The 23534-nt window shown below is 40.5% G+C and overlaps 1 protein-coding gene across 1 annotated transcript in view; it reads right to left on the bottom strand.

The window, feature by feature from the left end:
• Positions 1-329: 329 nt before the first annotated feature.
• Positions 330-23534, bottom strand: part of DENND2A (DENN domain containing 2A) — a 105767-nt gene continuing 82562 nt past the window's right edge. The window contains exons 14-20 of the mRNA XM_031939200.1: positions 22994-23142; positions 9748-9925; positions 7669-7710; positions 6666-6783; positions 5351-5596; positions 2559-2645; positions 330-441 (exon numbers count right to left, since the gene is read on the bottom strand). Of these exons, the coding sequence (XP_031795060.1) occupies positions 410-441; positions 2559-2645; positions 5351-5596; positions 6666-6783; positions 7669-7710; positions 9748-9925; positions 22994-23142 (852 nt within the window). The 3' untranslated portion in view covers positions 330-409. The remainder of the gene's footprint in view (positions 442-2558; positions 2646-5350; positions 5597-6665; positions 6784-7668; positions 7711-9747; positions 9926-22993; positions 23143-23534) is intronic.

Genomic DNA, 23534 nt, shown 5'->3' on the forward strand with positions numbered 1-23534 from the left:
AAGCTGTAAGTAACTGGGGGTGTTACCAGTTAAAGATTTGTTCCTAACCTCAACAGAAAGGAAAAAGAAAGCCCATATTTTTTCCTTTTTTTTAATACCTAAGATATATATGTATAAAAAAATCCACTTGAATGTCAGTGATGTGCTGGATCCCAAGGTCCTTTTCCAGTGCAGGGACGGAAGAAGCCAGGGTGGGCTAGGTTATGTCTCTCTCTCTTGCTCTCGGTCCTGAGAGAGATTTCACCTGGGACCTGGGACATTTTCCATTTCTCCCACGATTTCACTCCCTTCTGAAGAGCCCACAGGGATGGTTTTCAAAACATGTAGTGGCACAGATGGGATTCTCTCTCTTTATTTTTTTTTTTTTTTTGGCTGAGTCATAAAGTCATTTGAATAGCTGTGTCAAGGCTTATTTCTTGTGGAGAAACTTCATTTTATTTCCTGTAAAGAGAAAATAAGGAAACACTTCATCATCCACAGAAAAGAGTTGACTGACGATCATTTCTTGTTTCCCGATCCCTCTAACCTCCATCAAATGGGCCACATGTAGCAGGCTTTCGAGTTCTGGGCTCCTCACTCAATATAAACCTAATTATTGATTATCAAACACTTAGTATGTTCCAGGCACAAACAGCATCTCATTTGATCCTTACAATAATCCTAGGAGACAAGTGTTGTTACTATTATCCCCATTTTATAGTTGAGGAAACTGAGATAGACAGAAATTAAATGACTTGCATCCTGGAGGATGGCTTTGAATTCAGGTTTTCCTGAATGCAGACCTGGCACTCTGTCTGTTTGCCACCTAGCTTCCCATAGATTAAAATGACATCTTTGTGCTCCCATGGAGTGCAAGCAGGATTTTAAGGTATCCAGATGAATGTAGCACCCAAGTTTACCATCTGTGCTCCCCACAAGGGAGTTTCTCTCCCCTTCCTTTCACAAGCCCCCTTCCCCTGTTTCTCTGGTATATGACTCAGACCTGAAGAATTGTCAGCAGACTGCTCCCGAGATACTGACAAAAGGGGCATTCAGTGGATGCCATCCCTACGGAATGAAGGGCACTAGAAATTCCAAGGATACAGTTAAGTTCTGGACCCTGGAAATTTCCACTGCATTTTCTCTTGCATTAGGCAGAACAGTTTGGTATTTCTTTTAAAAAAATTTTTATTGAAGCTTTTTATTTCCAAAACATATACAAAGATAATTTTTCACCATTTGATCCTTCCAAACCTTGTGTTCTAATTTCCCCCATTTCTCCCACCCCTTCTTCTAGATAACAAGTAATGCAATATATGTTAAAGATGGTAAATATATATGTAAATCCAATATATGTAAACATATTTATACAATTATCTTGCTGCACAAGAAAAATCAGATCAAAAAGAAAAAAAATGAGAAAAAACATAATGCAAACAAACAATAACAGAAAGAGTGAAAATGCTATGTTGTAATCCACATTCAGTCCCCACAGTCCTCTCTCTGCATACAGATGGCTCTCTTTATCACAAGACCATTGGAACTGGCCTGAATCATCTCATTGTTGAAGAGAGCCACGTCCATCAGAGTTGATCATTGTATAATCTTCTTGTTGCCATGTACAATGACCTCCTGGTTCTGCTCATTTCACTTAACATCAGTTCGTGTAAGAACAATTTGATATTTCAACTCACTGTCCTTCTCAACATGTCTATCTATAGGTCCCTTGTTTTTGACACATATTCCCCTGGTAGGACATATGTACACTCCACCTAAATGTTATTGTTACTTTATTTCTTTATTTTTTCAGTGAGTCATACGTATACTAAGCCTTGACATAATAAAGAAACTGCAGCTCTCTAATATATCCATGTGCATGTATTTATATGTGTATGTATATATGTATATATATACATATAGACATACATACAAATATATATGTACATGTTTTTATTTTCTAGTACATTTTAAATACTAGCATCATCTTCCCTTCCTGATTAATCTTCTCTCTTGTCATGTCCATCTTTCCACTGCCTCCCTCCCTCCTTTTTAGGTTGTATCTATGGGGACAATTAGCAATAAGCACAAGATTTACCAGGTCAAAACCTATGACATAGCAGAAAAAATACTAGACTTGGAATTATGAGTCCCAGGTTTGAAACTTGGTTTTCTATATTTACTAGCATGAGCAAATCACGTAATCATTTAGTCATCAGTAAAATGGACACAATGGTTCTTTCACTACTTTCAACATAGGGTTGTTATGAGGAAATCTCTTTGTGAACTCCATGGAAGTGCTGTAGAAATGTGAATCACTACTACTAATTTTTTTTTTTCCAAATGACTTAGTACACAAGGGTTTAGTTTAACAAATAAGTGTGTGACAAAAAGAAATTGAAGAAATGTCAAGGTAAGATTATATCAATGAGGGACATTTCATGGGATAAATTGTCCAGAGGGATGAAAACTCCAGATCTAAACTGTTAGGGATTAGAAGAAGCTAGCCAAGTAGGATTCTTCAGTAAAAAATTTCAAACAAAAAATTTAGCAAGGGGAAAAGGTGGCCCCCTTTTCCTTACCTAGTCCTTTTAAGAACTTATTGACACCACTTTGTTCACCACTGGGGAGTGTCTCTAGGTACTCCTGTGCTCGGACCTCAAACAGACCTGTTGGAAACAGAAATAAGCCTTTTTACTTGTCTTCCAGACACTTCTAAATGCCTCATTTTATTTTAATTGTTTTAAAATAAATTTTTATTAATGTATTTTGTTTTTTATATCACCACAGATTTCTCTAATATTCCTTCTCCTCTCCCCTACCCACAGAACCACCCCACAAAGGAAATGGCATTTTTTTAAGACAGAAAAAGAAAGAGGGAAAAAAAATCAGCATAACTGATTGATATAGCAAAAAAGTCTGAAAATATGTGCAGTGTAAAACAGTTGTGGACTTCATTCCTCTGCAAAGAGGTGGGGGTAATTCTATTCTTATTCAATTTTTAATTGATATCTTTTGGTTTTACATTACCTTTATTTTCCAATACATTCCTCCTCCCTTCCTCACCCAGCAAGTCATCCTTTTATAATAAAGAATAAAAAACAAAGGGAAAAAGAAAAACAAAACTAACCAATATATCAATCAAGTCTGACGGTATATGAAGTATTCCACATCCATAGACCCTCCCACCCCCCATCTCTGTAAAGAAGGGAGGGGGAAGTTCATTTTTATATTTCTTCTTTGGAGCCAATGTCACAGCTAAATAATTTTAAAATTAATTTAATAAATTTAATCTAATTTTCTCATTTGGGCACATTTATCCTTTTAGAGATATTCTATTCCCATTTTTGGTTGATCATCAATATACCATAACTAGTTCTGTGCCTTAAAACCAATAAAAGACGGAAACAATTTTGGAGACGTTTCCACAGGCAGGCACACTAATGCATCATTGGTGGAATTGTAAATTAGTCCAATTATTTAGGGAAACCAATTGGAACTATGCAAAAAAAGTAACCCCTTTTCCCAAGGAGAGTAAATCCCCAAGGAGATATATCCTCCAATCTATACCCAAATATTCAGAAGCATTTTTTTTGTGGTAGCAACAAAATAAAACAAAACAACTGGAAACAAAGTGGGTGCCCATTGATTGGAGAACAGCACAACAAATTGTGCTTCATTCATGTAACGCAACATTATTGAGCAAGGAGAAAAAACAAATAGGAAAAATTAAAAAAAAAAACTTGGAAAGATTTGTTTGAACTTATGTAGAACAACATTAAAGAGCAACTTATACAGTAATCACAATAATGTAAAGAAAAGTACTAAAAACGTCAGAACTTGGGTCAGTGCAATGACTGTTGATGTCATAGGACCAGTAATGAAATAAATCTCACTCTTCCTCAGAGAGGTGGTGGGCTATGTGTATGGAATGAAATATACCTGTTGAGCGTGATTAATGTGTAAGTCTGGCTTATTTAATTGCCTCTTTATCACAAGGAAGGATTCTTTTTAGGGTGGAAAGGGTCATTATGATGCTTTAAAAGCATCAATAAAGCATTTAAAAAGTTTCTATTTCTTCAGCCTCAGTGAAATATTTAGTATTTGAACACAATACTTTTGTGTACTAGTGGAGGTCTACTTTAAAAGAACCCTTTTAAAGGACTAAGACTTCTTTAATAATCTAACTTTTCCTTAAATTTCTTTGTGCTTTGTACTTCCTTAAATAAACAGGATTTACAGCTATTTGTTTTCCGTGACCAGTTTTCTGAACCAGGCCTCAGTCTCCATGAAATTGGGTCTGTAACTGTACCTTTCAGAATATCTAGTACGGGTCTTTTTACATAGTGGGTACAATTTAAATCTGTTTTGAGAAAAATCAGAGTTTTGTCTGCCAAAATTTCCTAAAGTTTGCTACCCTTATATGCTGATCTGTACAGACAGTTGGGAATATCAGTTGGGCCATTATTTCACCTGAATCTTGTTTGCTGGGGATCGGCTGCTGATTCTCAAACTAGGAGCTGGGGTGAGTGAGCTTCCTTGGGGGTGGCCCTGAGGTTGAAATGGCAGAAACCAAATCTGAATGATTACTCCTGTAGGTTTTCTGTTCAGACACTAAATATGAGACATCAAATGCATCTACAAGGCCCTACGCTAATACTTCTGGCCTAAAAGTCTAAACAGGGCTTTGGGTGGGAGAGGAAAAGAACAGGAGGATATTCTCTTCAGAGGATCCCTCCCTTGTCTTCCTCCCTCCTCCTTTGCTTCCCCTTCCGCCCATCCCTCCTCCTTTATTTCTTTATAGATTTTGGAGGATGCTTTAGAGGGATAATTTCCTAAAACAAGAGGCTTTGGGGTTAAATCTGATTCTCTTTAGGGGGCTGGATTCAAGTTGTCTTCCAGTTCTTACTACGTCAGTTAACTTTTAACAAATTGGCTCACCTCTCTAGACCCGTTTCCTTATCTGTAAAATGAAAAGTTAGGGAAGGGGCATGGGATGCATAGCCTAAAGGCACCTGTTAACTCATGGAACATCCCCAGGGCCAATTTCTTTGTCCATAAAGCAGGGATGACAATATATGCCCTCCCTGCCCCCATGGTGTGTTACAAGGACCACGTGAGCTTTGATTAGACCCATGAAAGGCCGTCTGGAGCAGTTTCCCCCACTTCATTAGTAATTAATAGGGTAAACTTAAAGCTTTCCAGAGAAGATTTCTAGTGCTTCTCTCGCTGTGCTCCCCTCCTTCCTCCCTCTCCTCCCTCTTCCCCCCCTCCCTCCCAGGCAGACCCCCACAGGCTCCTGACTCTAACTCAGGTACTCCCCCCTCCCCTTCTCTTCCCTCCCTCCTCTTCCCAGGTCCAAGGTGAGCCTGACCCTTGGCCTCCTGCTTCCGGAGTTCCCGTTCCTGGACAAAGCCCCGGAACGTCTGGGTCTCCATGAAGACCTCCAGGAAGCGCCGGAGACTCTTGGAAGAGACGGCTTTCCGGAAAGCCTCGCGCTGCAAGGTCCTCTCCTCCTTCTCGTTGGGGGTCAGGAACAGGGAGTAGTGGCCCACGACTTCCACAAAAAACCGGACGAAGGCTTCGGACACCACCTCATTCAGGGGGCTGAACTCCGGGCCTGCGGGGGAGAGGCAGGGGAGGAGGGGTGAGGCCTGGGACAAGCGCAGACTTGGGCCGGCTTGGCCACCACGGGCCGGCACCGGCCTCGCCACCGGCTTCCCCACACGGCTTAGTTGCAGGGCGCTGACCTGAGAGCCAGAGGATGAATGGAGGGATGGGGAAGGAGGTGTGTGGTCTGTCCCAGGGGACAGAGAGCCAGCCCGAGAGAGCGGCTTTGTGGCCCTGAGAAAAGAACGTCCCATTGCAGCCAAGAATGTGGCTTGGTATTAGCAGAAGGAACTGCCCTGCTTACGGCCGTGTCCAGGGTCTGCTCAGGGCCTGAGGTTGGAAGGACCCCACAACTCACCTGGGACCCTGAGTCTGTGTCACACTTGGGCAAAGTGGCCAAGACACTTCAGGCTTCCGGGGCCCAGTTGGCTCATATAAAGGGGAAGGGTAGGAGTTCTGGGGGGCGAGGGGAGGAGACAGAGGGAGAGAAAAAGAGAGACAAAGCTAGAGAGGGAGGGAAAGAGAGAGAGAGAGAGACAGAGACAGAGACAGAGACAGAGACAGACAGACAGACAGACAGACACACACACACACACACACACACACAGAGACAGAGAGGGAGAGATGATCTCCTTTGGCAATATAGTGAAACATAGGATTCCCTTTTCAGAATAATGGTTTTAAATGCACAAAATAAAATATGTAGGACTGCAAAGGAAACCGAGTAGATTTAAATAAAAATGTACTTGTTTCTCCTCTCCAAGTCCTCAGACCCCCTGATCCCTTGGGTCTAGGACGACCCCCGGTTAGAGCTGCAGCTCCCTCAGATGAGCTCTAGGATCCTCTCCAGCTGTAACTCCTAGGACTCCACGAGAAGCTAAGCTCTGAGCATCTCTTCTCCCCTGTCTATTTTGTCTCTTCTTCCAGAACCCCCATTTCCAAGTTGTCTGGGTGAATGGCCGCCTTCTCTGGGGCACCATCCCCCTTGCTGCTTCTATTTATGACAGAGCCAAGGGGCACAGTGAAAGAAGGGAAACGATTGGCAGCAGGCACAGTTTAGGTGAAACTTGAGCATTTACCATATTTACAGTCTAAAGGACCCTCATCTTGGTCACTAGCCAAGTCATTCCTCTGCTCCAGGATGTGTTCCAGTGCTACCTGTAGCTTTCGGGGCAGAATGGAATCCTCATCTTCCATCTATAAAGCAGACAGAGCAGCCATGAGCAGTGGGGCCGCAGGGCCTGCCCCAGATCACGGGGACGGGCGCTGGCCAAGGCCCCAGGTCCGTCTGGCACGGACCTGAGCTCAGCCAGTGTGAATCAGGGGATCGGCCTCGGGGTGACCAGCTCCATCCTGGGAGGCCTCCCCTTGGGGATTTAACTGAGCAATGGGTACCCGGAACTTAACTTGATCTCTGGGAGAAGGAAAGGGAAGGGAGGACAAATGTGACATTTTGGAAGATGAAACAAATTTGCAATGCTGGCTGTGAGCAAAAGGGAGTACATCTATTATCAATGGGAATTTCAAATTCATGGATGACATCGTGGTACACCCATTTGATTTTTAAGAAATTCTCTATTCTTTGCAAGTTTTGAGTGAGCCAAGTTTTTCTGTTCTTAAGATTATTAGCCGGATAATTTCAAAATTGGCCAGAGTTTAGATTTTAATTACAACACATCAAATAAATAAATAAATGAAATTATCACACAGGGTTGTGGTGTGGAAAGTACTTTGTAATACTTGAAAAAAGCTATAAAAATGTGAATTATATGTAATATAACAATATAAACAATATAATATATAAAATAAAATAACATTACTATTTAGATACATATACTATATTACTTATAAAAATTATTTAGTTATAAAACATATAGTAATTAAACTCCTCCATAGCATTTCTACTTTTGTCCTGTTCTCTTTGGTCATTCTCAAAACTGACATGTACAAGGGAGATGGCTTGCCCATCCTCTGCCCTCCCCTGCTCCCTAACCCAGAAACACTTTCACAGCTAGAAAGTTGAGCCCAAAGGAAGTGTCCCCAAAACAAAGTAAATGGCAACAGAGCAGTGGATCCTCTTACCTGTCTGAGGAAACGATTGTTTACGAGGTCTACCACAAGGACCTGAGGGAGGGGAGAGAGAAAGGGCCGTTATCCGCTGTTGCTGGAGCTCCCGAAATGCAGGAATGCCCCGGCCTCCTGGAGCCAGAGCAGAGGCCTGAAGGCAGGAGGGCACTTGCTGTGGCTTCGGGGCCACCACTAATGACAGGGGAAAGCTCTGGTGGGTTGTCCCCAAGTGCTTTAATTCAACCCTGGGCCGACAAGCTGGGACACAGAGAGAGGCCACAGACCCGGCTGTTCACACTGGACTTGGCTAGCTTTTCCAAAGTATTTCTTAGCTCATTTCAGCTCTGGCTGACTGTGATAGGACACAAGACGACAGATCTGTAAGTGTTCTCCCTTACACAGACCCCCTCCCTCCAACTGCACAGTAAAACACACCTTTGCCCTTCGATCGACATCTCGCTGGCCCAGGCCAGTGACACTTCAGAGAGGGATGGGGTCCCGGCTTCCCAGTGGGCTAAGCATGGGAGGCAGGGAGGAAGAAGACCCCAGGGTTCTCAAGCAGCCCTTGGTAGACTTCCAGCGGTAACTCAGTTCTCTTTGCTTTTCTCCACCTCCCTTAGGAACCAGCACCTCCTGCCTTGGCATTTTGGACCAGGCTAGAAATTCCTTGGAGCGGCTTCCTTCGACTCTGACCCATCTCAAGAGAGCCTTGAGCTGTTTTCTACTTTGGAGAAAGAGCCAATGCTGAATATGGTAAGTTGTTCAGGAAAAGTAGGTGCTAACCTTGTCCATAGAGGATTTAAAAGCTAAATTTGATGGTCCTCCCTGCTTCTCTGGCCATCCTCAAAGACTAAAAGGACAGCATTCTTCTAGCTCCAGACCTGAAGCAGAGAACCTGTGATTGATAAGTCACATTTGGTTTGAGTTCCAAGAGGCATCTGGCTAGGGGTTTCCAAGGGGGGTTGCCAAGGTCGGCCCCTGAACAGTCCCGGGGAAGGATGAAGAGATATTTAAGAACTGTGTTAATGCTTAAGGCTTTGTTTAGAATGTGTAGGAAATTTTTTTCCCCTAATAATCTCTAGAGGTAAAATGGGACCAAACTGTGCAATGGAATCCCCAGTGTTTCCCAATTTCCCCCATTCCTAGACTTGTTTGACAACTAGCCAGCCCAGAAATAAAAAAGGGGCAAAGAAAATCATTTCATGTAATTTGGAAATGCTGTCTAGATTCTTTCCCACTTTGATGACTAGGCTATGAAACAACAGGAACTTAAAGATGGCTTACATTTTTAAAATTTCTAAAAGCACTTCTCTGAAAGAAGGCCACTGAAAAGAATGGCCATAAATGACCCTGTTATTGGGTATAATCACAGTCAACCTGAAAGTGTTCTTGTTGTTTTCTAATCGTCTTGGGCCTGGGAGTTGGGAGCTAAGGAACAGGAGGGGTTGGGAGGGCCTTCCTTTGAACTGAAAAGAAACAGCATCTCAGCTCAATCTGCAGAATACAGCCCTGATCAGTGGGTATCCCTCCAGGCCCGGAGAGAAGGCCTCGTGGCTGCTCACCATGGATGGACAGCGGTGAATGGCAGCAGGAAGGCACACTGCTCATCCTTGAGATGACGGGCTGTTAACTAAGGATTCATGGGTAAGGATTCAAGGGTTCACTGGAAGAAGCGAGAGCCCATTTCTGGGAGCGCTGTGACCGAAGCGCTTTGGAGACCCTCTGCACCTACCACTTGGGAGGAGAAGCCTTTCTGAGTGGCTCATGGTGGGAACTGGGGTTCCTTCCAAAGGCCTTCACTTTTCTCATGGGGGAAAATGCCCTTCAGCAGAGTCAGACGATGAAAGGAAAGCCCCAAAATGGCAGTGAATGCTCTCCGAGGCCCTTTAAAAGCATCCCTAGTTCTGGTTCCTCTAAGGCATCCAAGGCTGCCATTCTCTTAGCTGGCTGTAACCGCTCCATCCCCCAAAGGCACCTCCTTACGGGCATCCCACAAATGGGCTCTATGACAGGGGACGTCGACATCAAGGCAGGACGCGGAGCCCGAGCATGGCCCTTCCCTCCATTCCGCCGCTCCTAGCCCCGGGAACTCACCTCTTCCAAGGGCAGCTCCTTGAGCAGAGGCAGCGAGCTGGAGAGCAGCCCGATGAGGAAGGGCGTGGGCGAGCACACGATGTCGATCATGGAGGGCGGCAGCACGGGGATGTAGGTGTGCTGCCAGGTGAAGGGGTAGATGAGGGCCACCATGGCGTGGCAGCACTTGGAGAGGGTGCTGGGGTGGGCCGGAGAGCAGAGACAAGGTTATTTCAGGACGGGGAACAGGGGAGAGCCTCGGTGCGGGGAGGGCCTCCTTGGGCTCAGGGGGGGAGCCCCGAGGAAAGCATGAGAGAAGCACGCTTTAATTAAAGCTTATTTACAAAATGTGTGCTCGCATAATTTTTCAACGTTGGCCCTTGTCAAACCTTGCGCTCCAATCCCCCCCCTCCTTAGATGGCAAGTAACCCAATATATGCTAAACATGGTAGAAATGTATGTTAAATCCAATATGTGCATACATATTTATAATTATGATATTTAGAATTAGCTCATGGTGGAAAATAGACTCTTGCTCAAATGTTACTCTTACTGAACCTGAAAATCTGTACAGTTGACTGGAAAAACTTCAACCAAAGCTTTCCATGCTTATCTCATTACACTGCAATAAAAGCATTCCCCAAACTACTTTATATGTCATTTGGGATTCTATCTTTTGTGGGGGAAAGAGGGAAACAGAGATAAGAAAATAGACTTAATTTCCTCTACTTTGTTTCAAAATTTCCCCAAAGCCCATCTTACTATGGGGCTATCCCAAACTCCCACCTAAGACTTTTACAGGTTCAAGCCCCAAATTACATAGTAAATGCTGCTCTGTAGAGCTATTTGTGGTTGTGGTCTATAAATTTTGCAGATGAGTAAATTGAGACAAACAGGATTAAGTGGCTTGTTTAGGATCTGAACTCAGTGTGCGTTAGCACCCTGGATACTTTAGAATCAGCAGGAATCAGGATAAGCAAAAGTCTTTAATCTTTATTATTTGCTAAAGCGAGAGGAGCGAGAGTGGACACAGGAATTTCTTCTTTCTTCTCCCACCTGGAGCCACCTCGCTCATCCTACTTCACCCTCTCAATCCTTTTCCCCATCTCCCTATACAACGCATCAAGCCTGCACAGAGTAGTGGTAGGGCCATTCTTTCTCCAAGCATATGCTAATAGAGTATCGTCCAATTGGTAAGTAGCCTCAAGTGCTTGGATCTCAGTGCATCAACTCAGTTTCAGCCCATTGCAACTCAGGAAAAGCAATCTTCCAGACTCCAGACCCATCAGTATTCTGTCTACTGCACTGCCTATCTACCTGAGTCTTGCTTCCTGGAAAAAAAAAAAAGCTTGTAATTCAGATTTTTATCAATTAAAGCTCCTTTTTCTTAGTAACTATCATAGATCTTCAATGGGCAGTAAGTCCTAATAGTTTTAATTTTGATTCTCTCTATGTCACCTACCCTCCCCCTTTTTTTCTTCTATCAAGCCATTACCTAAACCCATTAAGGGTATTCCTTAGGTAAAAATCAATCTGGGGACAATCTGTTTATAAACCCCAATTTTCCTGAAATGTGAATAATCATTTACTAATTTTTCTGTTTTATGAGATTATTTCCAAATTTCTTGGTTCCACAGGAGTTATTCAAGAAAGCTGGATTTTCTACAGTCTTGGTTTATTCCTCTAACTACCCAAGCTTTTTTTTTTCTTTCATTGTTTTTGAAAAAAAAGTTTTCCAAAATATGATATACTCATCTGCCCTTTCAGGTCAGATTATACTAACAAGAATTTAATTATTTTCTTAAAGAGTCATTAGGAACGTCAATTACTGCTCAGTTTTGTAATATCCGTTGAGGGTCTATTGAAGTATGCAGTATGTCTCAGATTGTGCTGTGCTTTTGAGACTTTATTGTCTATATTTTATAATCTGTTAGGTCACTAAGATCATTTTTCTTTACTATCAATGTACTTGTACTCAGCCCTTCCTTTCCTGTCTCATTTACTATTTTTGATATGTTGTAGGTTTAGAAACAAAATAAAAATGCCATTAGACATATGTAAAAGAAAATAAGATTTTTGAGTAAAAACCTAGGGAATTGTCTCATAAATAAATGTTCATGAACTCTAGAGTGTGCAATTTTGTGAATCTTATTTTTATTGATGTCTTTGTTTCAATATTGTCTTTAATTCTGAATATATCTGTCCCTGCTCCTCATACCAGTGAGCCATTCCTTATAACAAAAACTAACAAGGAAAAAAAAATCATTCAGCATAACCAAACAACTTAGCAACTTCCTTTGATAATAGATGCAATGTTCCATACTCATAGTCCCCAACTCCATAAAGGAAACAGGGAAATACATTTTCTCAACTATTGGGAGAGCCAAACTTGGTTCAACACTGATTGGTTCATTTTCCCATCTGATTGCTCTCCTGGACTTTGTGATTTCCACTAACTCATCATCCTGCAACATGACCTCAACTCTGAAAACTCAGTATTTTCAGGCAGTGCACCTCATCTTTTCCCACCTGGCTGCAGGACTTACTTTCTCTGGGTACTTTTATTATTTATGTACTATTCATGCATTCATTAATTACTCTTCCATCAATTACTTATCTATATATTATTTATTTTATATCATACATATTATTATTTATTTATTACTCATGCATGATTTATTTATATTTATATGCTGTTATTTAATTTCACTCTCTACCTTTTTCATATCCCTTTTATATGTTGTCTTCCCCTATTATATTGCTAATTTCTTGAGGCCAGGTGCTATATGTAGAGTGATTGCCACATAATAGGCATTGATATAATTTTGTTTCTCCTTGATTGCCTTGGAAAATATTCTTCTGTTGAGAATGAAGAAGAAAAAAAAAGCCTGACATAGGAGATTCTTTCTCCCTTCTCCTCCAACTCCTTCACCTCCCAGAGATATTGGATTACATTTTTCCAAATTAAATCTTGTTGAGTTATTTCCTGCCTGGATCATCTAAACTCCCTGGTTCCCAGTTTTCACAAATATCTATGTTCCTCAATACTCATTGGAGTTCTAAAATACCTCTGGAGCTGGAATATCTGGACATTTAATTAACACCATGGTATGCCTTTCCTACTGAATAATCACTTCAGAGATGAGAAAGGACACCAGACCTAATAACACCAATTAGTATCTTGTTGCTCTTAAAGACCATCCTCCGGAGATATACTTAAGTTGTTCCCTGAATACCTGCTCTTTACCGAGATAGGGGAACACAACATAGTTAAGTCAAATCTTCCATGAAGGGAGATTCAACCAACAAACATCAAATTCAACAAATAGCTATTAATTGCCTGCTCTGTGCAAAGGACTATAATTAGTTCTGGAAAATACAGGCATGAAAAATTTACAAATGCTCAAAGAACTTAGTATCTAATGTGGGGAACAGAATGCACAAATGAGAAAGCAGGGAGAAGATTTGGAAAAAGCATGAATAAGATGGAGAAGGAAAGTTTACTTTCATTTGGGAGGAATGAGGGAAATCTTAGGTAGAGGAGATGTCATCTGAGTTGAGCCTGGACAGAAGGCAGGGAGGAACATCAAAAGAGAGATATTTAGGGAATGGAGGAATCCACAGTTAGTCTGCAGGAGGGCTCAAGGAAATGCAGACAAAAGAAAATACAATGAAAATGAGATGAATAAGTAATCCATTTTGACAGGAATGTGAAGTGGAATTTATGAGAAGAAATGTAAAGACAAGGAGGAACCAGTCATGGGAGGTATTGAACCCTGAATTTATATTTTATTTAGTGGGCAAGTGGGAGCCACCAATGGCTACAGAGCAGAGAAATGATATAAAAGAAAAAAAAACCTCAATGTATTAGGAAGATCAGGTGTGGGAGCTTTAGCTGACAGAAAACAGTTAGCAGGCTATTATCATAGTCTAAATGAAAATAAATGAGGGAATAAAAGGAATTGAGACAAATGGTTTAGAACTGAGGTGACTTGGAGGGAAGGCAAGGCAATTCGAATTCTAAGTGACTTGCCCAAGGTCATATAGCTGATTAACATTAAATGTCTGAAGCTGTATTTGAACTCAGGACTTCCTGACTGCAGGGCTTGTGAAAACGAGGTGTCTTCTACACAAAGTTTCCCTCCAAAATGTCATTCTTCAGAAGATAATATTCTTTCTCTCACAGATATTTAGGGCAGGAAATAGAGGCTTAAGATACTTTTTCCCAAATTTTTGAACCTTTGGCCACATAAGTCACCCTCTCATTCTTTCCTCAATAGAGGCCCAGCTTCATTAGTGGAAAAGTCATGCAGTATAGAATTATAGAATTCCTGGAATATCTCCCTTAAAAAGCATCCTTTCAATCCCTTTATTTAAAAAAGTTACATGTTGAATTTATTTTATATATAGCCTTTAAAAAACCTTAGGTACCTTCATCCTAATTCCCACTTGAAATGTCAGGTCCCTAGTGGACTCGTGATTTGTGCATATATCCCCTCTAAGGTTCAAGAGATACCCCTGAGGGTCAGTAGGATTTTTTTTTATGCTATCAATCAACTCATAACCTCAGACGATTGTGTCTGTTCCAATATTAATCACTCATGATTATTGTCCCAGTTTCATTTAACCAATTAATATCAATGAGTTTAAACTCTTTTGTTTTAATCTCCCAGGTGGGAGGGATTTCAAAGGTCATCTAGCCCAACATGTACCTGTTTGAGAATCCTCCAAATAACCAAAAGTAGTATTTAGCCCCCACAGGAAAACCAAGAAATAAGTGACCTGCTTCTGGTTAAATTAAAAACCAGGTCTCCACAACCCAAACTTTACAAGAAAGCTGACTTTCAAGGAGAGAAAAAAAAAATTAGTAGGGGAGGGAAGAGGCAATCTGTTGCTATAGGACATGGATTTCTATATTTGCTTTACATTAAATGATAATCACTGAAGGTCTGCAAGAGAATATCAGAGGACAGCATAGAAAAGCCTAGCGAGGGAGCTGAGCAACAAGACCAGCAGGTCCACATGTGGAACAAGACAGGAGCCCTGTGGGCCACCAGCAGGACCAGAAGCCCAAGCTTAAGCAAGAGCAAGGCAGGCAGGGGAATAGCTAGTCCTCCTCTGGGGGTTATGGCAACCGGTGCTGTCCCACATTTTTTTCCTTTCCAGTGCTATCAGAATCCAAATGTGCATGAACAGGAAGATAAAAGGATGCTTTTGTGGGTTCCAGAAAGATTTTCCTGAAAATAAGAGGCGATGGAAGAGGAAAGAAAGCAGTTTGGATGGCAGTACATGCATTTCTTGGGCTGCTGCGCCCCCCCATTCTGATGAGAATTCCTTCCCTGATTTCCGAGGGCCAGGGGAGCCTGGCTGGAGGGGAGGAGCCCTGTGTCTAGGAAGGATGACATGTCTTCTCGGGATGCACAAAGGTAGGCGCCAATTTGGAAGGTGGAGGAGGATGTCCCTTCTCCTCCACTGCTCACCTCCCCAAGGTAGGCTCTACCTAGTCTCCTCTCAGTTTATGAGATTGGAAGGAGGTCAGGGGGATGGGGAGCCAGAATCTCTGCAGGAGCTGGGAGTGTACTCACAGCTGGCTCTAATTAAGGTGGGGGTGGTGGGACAATCACCAGTTCTGGCAGCTGTGCTCAGCTTGTAGAAGGGGGGAGGGAAGAATAGTCTGCACAGGGGAAGGACGCAGAATGGCCATTGGTTGACAGAAAAGCAAAGGGAGATTTGCAAAAATAATTTGGGCATCATGTGGGTGGGGAGGAGTTCTACAGGGTGTGACACTGATCCAGAGTCTCCCACTCTAGCTCTGGATGGCCTCCTCGTTTAGGATTGTGGAATGTCCCCATTAATCCATTCCCTGCCCCCCAACTGAGAACCGCTACGCCAAACCTGCTCCTAATTTGTCTGTAAATAAGATAAGGCAAACCACATCTGGAGTGTTAGGTTCTGAGCACTACATTTACAGGGAGGATATTAATAAAATGAAGCATGTCCAGATTACAGAGTTAGAGATGGAAGTAACTTTAGAGATCATCTACCCCAAGCTTTTTATTATGTCGATGAGGAAACGGAAGTGCAGAGAAATTAAGTGATTTGCTCAAATTTATACAAGGAGTAAATAGTGGCGATGGGATTTGAATTCAGGACCGCTGGGATTTGAACCCAGATCCTCTCACTCTATGGTTATTGTTCTTTTCACTGTACTATGTCACCTTTCATGATGAAGTGACCTGGATGGTAAGAAGAAAAGAAATCATACCCGTGCAAGAATTAGTTGAAGGAATTGAAAATGTTTGGCTGGAGAAGAAAAAAAAAGTGACTATCTTTAAATATTGGAAGGACTGTCATATAAAAGATTGTTTCTCCTTGGATCCTGAGGGCAGAAGAACTAGGAGGCAGTTGCAGAGAGATAGATTTTAGTGTGATAGAAGGAAACTTCCCTAACAACCAGAGCTGTCCATAGTAGAAGAGATATCTTGTCAGGCAGTTATTCCATTGATCACTAAAGTCCTCCGGTGAATATTACTTTTGATTATTTGGAGGATTCTCAAATAGGTACATGTTGGGTTAAATGACCAGGATATTTTGTGATTTTTATGAATCTCTGATTAAAATTTTGGTTGTAGAGAAACTTTGGAGATCCACTGGGCAAGGGAAAAGAATATAAACTCCTTATGGTAGTCTGTCAGTCTTAACTTTCATATCCTTATACCTCACCCAGTCTGTTGTATATATGAGGTGCTCTATATATGTTTGCCAGCTTGAATAGACAGTATGTTTTTGTCTGTTGTAAAAATCATAATAGTTGCTAAGGTCATTTCATTGGATCTCTTCAGAATTCAGTAAAATGGTACTCTACTCTGGTGGTAAAGGGTGATAAAAATAACTAAAAGAATATGAATGTCAAATCGACAATTAGACATTGTGTATGTATGTGTATATGTGGGAGAGTGGTATGTATGTGGCCATTATATTTTCTTTATGACAGTTCTGAATCATGAGGAAAGACATAGTGGTAGTAGAAAAGGTATTATTAGACTTACTGTTCAAACCTGGCTCTGACTCCAACCAATTGTATAACTATGGATAAATTACTTTATCTGTTGGGGTTTCCATTTCCTCATTTATAAAATGACAGGATTGAAACAAGTATCTTGAAGGTCTATTCTAGTTCTAATAGTGTCTATAAAAGAGAAGCCAGTGTGGACAATAGGAGTTTTCTTTTTAGAACAGGAAAAGAATGAAGAGATGCTACAGAAAGTTGTTTTTATGACTCACTGGCCAAGTGCTCATTTTGATGATAATAATAATTTAATTTACATATTGCTTTCCAGTTTGCCAAGTTCATCACTTATAAAAACTTAGGAAGTAAAAAAGTCAAAACGTTATTATTCCTATTTTACAAATAAAGTTAATGAAGCTTGGAAAGTATGTAATTTGCCCAGTGTCATTTGGCTAGTAAATGACCAAGACTAAAGGTCAGATCTTCTGATCCTGTTGGGTGATTTCTCCACTACATCATTAAATAAAAGTATCTTAGGCAAGCTCTGGGACACATTAAGCAGGTTAAGAAGATTGGGAAGAGCAAGTTTTCACAATACAGCTGATCCATAACCTTCAAAATAGGGAAATTGAACATAATGGGGGAAGGAATCTAACCTGGAAAAAAAAAAGTTGTTAAATAGCAATGGCTAAAAAATAAAGATCAGGGTGAAAAGGCATCAGCCTATATGTACATTGAGTATTTCTTTAAATCTTGTTTCAAATGATATGTTATCTTAAAATAACAATTCAACACTTCAGTTGAACTAGATTTGAGAAGTCTCTTTCCATTCTAAATTCTCTGAACCTAAAATGGGCATGAAGGTCTGACCTCAGAATAAGGTTATCACTCCTGTTTCTCTATATTATAGCTTGTATTTATACATTGCTTTACTCACTTAAATGACTATAATAACATTTAATTTAATATAATAAACTTATTTAAAAGTAAATGTATACTTGTCTAGATAATGTATTATAATCTCCGAGTTGTTGAATTATGTGTGTTTAGGAAAATGCAAATTGTAGAAATTGTATTTTAAAATCCAAAGCATAGAAACTACTAAAATTACAGGCATGGTGCCTCCAATAAATTAATCTGCCTAGAGAGGGTGTACCTTGCAAACATGATGAAGAATTATAAATTCTAAGAAGGATATGGTAATTAAAGTTGAAGGATTTATAAGTTCAAGGAGAAAATCATTGATAATAAGCTAATGGAACACAAAAACATATTTATGCCCATACAGAGGGATGTATTTACTTGTTAATGATGTAGTTACACAAATATGCCATGTAAACATATGTTATGGATAAGATAAAATTTCAGTAATTATCTAGATCGACTACCTAATCGGTACACTAGCCAGTGGTTCGAATTTAATATTAATAAATGCTTTCTAATATTGCAGAGGGTGGTAGCATCCCCAGAAGGGACCAAGGAGATTACCTAAAAAGATAAAAGGAAAATAATTTCTTTATCCTGAATCATATTTTTCTTTTATATTAATTATAAAAAGATGTGTTTGCTTCCTTTCCTGGATGTAGATTTGGCTTCTGTTGCAGTTTGACCAAAGCTTTGAAAAGGGGGAGGGCACAAGGATGTGGAAGGAGAGTATAAACTTTTTTTCTTTTGATTTATCAGCAGGGAGAATGGGAATAGAAGTATTATGGGAATATTTACTTGGGTTGCTTTGACAACAGTAGGTTCCATCACCTCCGCCCCCAACATTCTTTCCTTTCCATCCACCAAATTTTGGCTTGACAGGACCTTAAGAAACACTCAATGTCCATTCGAAAGATGAAACAGAATCAAGCAGGCACTGTATACTTGTTACATCTGTTTTTTTGGCTCAACTCAAAAACACTCCCCTCGCTTCCACAGTATGTGGTGTGATTCCCTGGTATTTCCTCTTGCAATGGGTTAATAATTCAGTAGCAGTGACCATGAAAATAAGACTATAGAGGTTTATGTTATGGCTAGCAAACCTATGTGGGTTAATGTCTGTCATGAGGCAAGAACAATTAGCCAATTCATGGACTGAGACTCTGCTTAGCCTTCTTTCAATACCCAAAGCTTTTCTTTTTTTACATTTAAAAAAAATTTTATTGTTGTCCTTGTCGAACTTGGGGCCTCTGTTAGATCACGGCCATTAATGACAAAAAGTATGTCTGCTCTTCACAAGCCTTCCATTTCACAACTCAGATGGGGTGGAAGCTTTCTCCCTTAAACAATTAGCCCTTGGCCATAGAAACAACTGGTTGTACCTAAGTCTTTGTCTTTAAACAGTGATTCTTAACTTGGGGATCCATGAAATATGGATAGTTGGAGGGGAAACATTATATCCTTTGTAATCTTATGTTTTTTATTTTAGGCATTTAAAAATATTAATCTGTAAAGTGTTCCATGGGCTTTACCCAGCTGTTCAAGGGATCAATACCTCAAAAAAGATAAAGAATGCCAGTCTTATTCAAGAAGAAGCATTCTGAACTGGGAATAAAGAAAATCTGAATTTTGGTCCTCATTTGCTTACTGTATTACTGACTTTCACGTGACCTTGAACAAGTGATACTGTTGTTTGCTAAAGTTAAGACCTGGAAGAACATATCTCCCCATCTAATGCTTTGTATTGAATTTCCAAGCAGCCCTCAGTAATTAAGAAAGTTAATCATTATTCCTAATGATATGCCAACAAACTTCTAAATAATTGATTTTTCACTACTCCCTAGCAACCTCTCTCCTTCTGTGTAGGGAAAAGTGGCACTTGGTATATGATAATTTGGCAATATGAGGAGCAGGGAGCCTGAGATCTCTTCTCAGATCTCAGAAAAGTTCATGGGATTGAGAGCTAGAGATTTTTCATCTACTAGAACTAGATCAGCCAGTTCCACTGAAACAGTGAAATACAGAATCCAATCTACTCAGTTGATAGATGAGGAAACACAGAGAGTAGATGAGATTTGCTAAGATCACACAGGTGATGGCAGAGCTGGATTTGAACCCTGATCCGTTTCCAAATTTAGTGCTCTATCATACCATGTTGTGTCCTTATGGACAATGTGTTGTGTGGCTAGTATCCCTCAGAGAATGGTGGTTCTCTTCTTTCTCTCCTCACTCACCCTCTCTCTCCCTCTCCATCACCTTCCTGAACCTGTTCCTCTTTTCTAGGTTGTACTTTCCCCAGTCCAACTCTAGGAAAGGATCACAGAGTGTTAAGAGCAAGTAAAAGAACTGAGAGATCATATAATTCAGGGGATCCAGACAGATTTCAGGGGATCTGTGAACCTGAGTGAAAAAGGGAAATTACATTATTATGTTTACTAATCTCTAACTGAAATTGAGCATTTTTTCAGTTATAAATTTAAATTTTTAATTTAAATTATATATAAAAATATATAAATTTAAATATAATTTTAAAAATTAAAAAAATTTTTTTGAGAAGAGAATGATCAGTTTTGATAGAATACCAATGAGATCTATGACACAAAAAGGTTAAGAAGTACTAACCAGTACAAACCAAAGAAACAAAGGTCCAAAAATACTTGCCCATAGTCATATATTGAGACAAGTTTAAGACTCTAGACTTTTGACTCTGTTTTTATTGCTGTTCAGTCATTTCCAGCTCTGTCTGATGCTTCATGTTCCCATTTGGGGTTTTCTTGGTAAAGTTACTGGAGTAGTTTGCCGTTTCCTTCTCCAGCTCATTTTACAGATGAGAAAACTGAGGCAGACAGGATGAATGACTTGTCCAGGGTCACACAGCCAGTACATGTCTGAGGCTGGATTTGAAGTCAGGAAGATGAGTAAGCCTTTCTGACTCTAGACCTGGCACTTTACCTCCTGGGCCTCGCTGGCTTTTTGAGTCCATATCCAAGTTTTTTTCAACTATAGTGTTTTTCCACTCTAGTACAATGCCTCTCTGTACAATCCCACAATGGACACCTCTACTTCTACCTGCCAGGACATCAATAACTAGATTTATCTGAGTTATCTTCTACATCCTGCCTTGGTTTCTGAAGCCTTGTGACTCTATCCCCTCCAAACCCAAGGCTGTGGAACCGCTTGACTAAAAGTCACCAACATGGGGGAGTTGGGAGGAAGCAGGAATTTTAAAAACCCACAAAAAACAGAGGATATTACTAACTGCTGTGGAATCAGATCTTGGTCAGTGAAGTGTCGATTCTCATCTTTCTTGTCTGAATTCCCCAGTGCCCAGAGAACTGGGGAGCTGCCCAGCTGCCAGGCTCCAGCTTTAGGCTTCTTTCCTTAATTTGCCAAATGAGACTTTAAAATATAATCAATAAGACTATAACGAATAGTCAAAAAAAATAATTTAAAAATCCAAGCTAGGATATGACAAAATAGAGTAAATTGTCAACATTTTTAATGGGGGGAGTTAATACTAAGGTAACCAGACCTACCATTGGAAGAAGGACAACTGCAAATTTTGACTTTCTCTCCCCACAAAATGACCCCGCCAAATTTTCCATATTGTCATATCTTGTCTCTCATGTCCTATGCAGATATGCTTGATTGAACACTGTGAAGAGGTCTTTAGACCTCACCAGGTAGCCAAGAGTTCCATGACCCCAAAAAGGTTATGAACCTCCGTCGGAAAGGAACAATTTTAGTGTTTTTCAGAAGAAAAGTGATTAGGAGTCAGGAAGATTTGGGTTTAAGCCTGGTAAAGTCAACTTAAATCTTAGCAAGTTCAAAAATTTACATATTAAGTCAGAGACTCTTGCTGGAGTTCTTTGATTTGAGAAACAGTAAATCATAGTATCAGGCATTTTATTGCTGGAAGGGACTTAAGTTCAAATCCCTTATTTTACAGATGAGGATGTTGAGACAGAGACAAGTTAAATTTGTCCAGGATCACATGCTTACTGTATGAAGCAGGATTTGAACTCAGATCTTTCTGACTACAGGTCCAGAATTCTAACCACTATGTTATGTACATGCTATCTACTACTTTCCTCCTTTTACCATCCTCCTTCATTCAACATTAGTCATGTGTACTTGCTAAAGCACAGTCTTGAGTTTTTGTTTGTTAGTTTGAATATCGAACACTTTCTCTCTTAATTTAACCTCCTATTTCTGGCTTTAGCCAATCACGTTGCTTCTTTCAGTTCTTCCAGCCCAACTCACTCTCCTGACGTCTTTTTTCCTACTTTTTCGCCAACTTTCTTTTCCTTCTTCCCCTCTCCAACTTTCTAGCTCTTTTTTATCTGCTGACTTTTTTCTATTAGAATATAAGTTCCTTTAGATTTAACTCTTCTCAGCAATACAATAATCTAAGACAATTCCCAAAGACTCATGATGGAAGATGCTGCCCACATCCAGAGAAAGGGCTATGGAATGTGAATGCAGATCAAAGCATAATATTTTCACTTTTGTTTTGATTTTATTTCACAATATGATTAATATGGAAATGTTTAACATGATTGTACATGTATAACCTACATCCTATGGTTTGCTATCTTAGGGATGGTAAAGAGGAGAGAAAAAAAATTTGAATTCAAAATCTTATAAAAATAAATGCCGAACAAAATAACCCTGTATGGGCATATATTGTATTTAACATATATTTTAACATATTTAACATGTATTGGTCTACCTGCCATCTGGGGGAGGGATGGGGGGAAGGAGGGAAAAAATTGGAACAAAAAGTTTTGCAATTGTCAATGCTGAAAAATTACCTATGCATATATCTTGTAAATAAAAAGCTGTAATAAAATAAATAAATGCTGAAAACTAACTTTATAAGTAATTGAGAAAAAACACTATTAAGTAGGAAAAAAGAATATAAGCTCCTTGAGAATAGAAATAGTCTTGCTGATTTTCCTAGCTTCCTTCTAATCCCAACTAAAGTCCTACTTTTTATAGAAAGACTTCAAATCTCTTAATTCCAGTGCCTGACCCTTTATTTAATCTACTTATTTTCTTTTTCCTTCCTTTTCTCTCTGTTCTTGCCTCACTCCTAGATGTGAAAATTAGGGAATAAATTAAGTGGGATCTGAGGGTGGCTATTTTGTTTTTAGGCACTTATTTTTTTCTTAAGAGGATGGAGGAGCTAGAGCACTTGGCTGGACGGCAGTCAGACATTATTCACTTGTCAAGGCTGCGATCAGGGAAGTGCTTTGTAAACCTTATGCTATTATATGAGTGATTATCACCGGCACAAAGTGGAATACAACAATAAAACGGTGAGGAGTGTACCTGAGCTTATCTGCGATGAAGATGACCCTCCTCTCCAGCAGCAGGGAGGCAAAGACACACACCAGGTGCCTGATGCTGAGGGATGAGAAGAGAGACTCAAAATCGACATGCTCGAGCCTGGAATCGAGGGGCCGGCACAGCTCAATCACCTGCCAGAGGAAGGAGTCCAGCGGTGAGGGCACAGGACTGGGCAGAGAGGGAGCCAGCCCGCAGGGGGACTGTGACTCACTCAGCTTGGTCCAGCTCGTTAACAGCAGAGCCGAGTCTATTAGACTCACAGGCCCATGAGGTGTTGGGGAGGGAAGAGCATCGAGGAGGAAGAAGGAGGTAATGGGAAGGAGTGCACACAAGAAACAGGAACCCCTGAGATCACTCCTGGCTGGCCAGCCCTTGGTCAGTCTCTGAACAAAGCGGGCTTTGCTGGCTCACCTCTAAGGCCCTGTCTATCCAGCTCAATCAATCTGGGAATTCTGGAATCCCTCCTATCTTTATTGCCCACAGCCACAGATGCTTTTGGAACATTAGCTTAAATAAAGAACCA

This window comes from Sarcophilus harrisii, chromosome 5, assembly GCF_902635505.1.
Source record: "Sarcophilus harrisii chromosome 5, mSarHar1.11, whole genome shotgun sequence".
In the NCBI taxonomy this organism is placed as follows: Eukaryota; Metazoa; Chordata; class Mammalia; order Dasyuromorphia; family Dasyuridae; genus Sarcophilus; species Sarcophilus harrisii.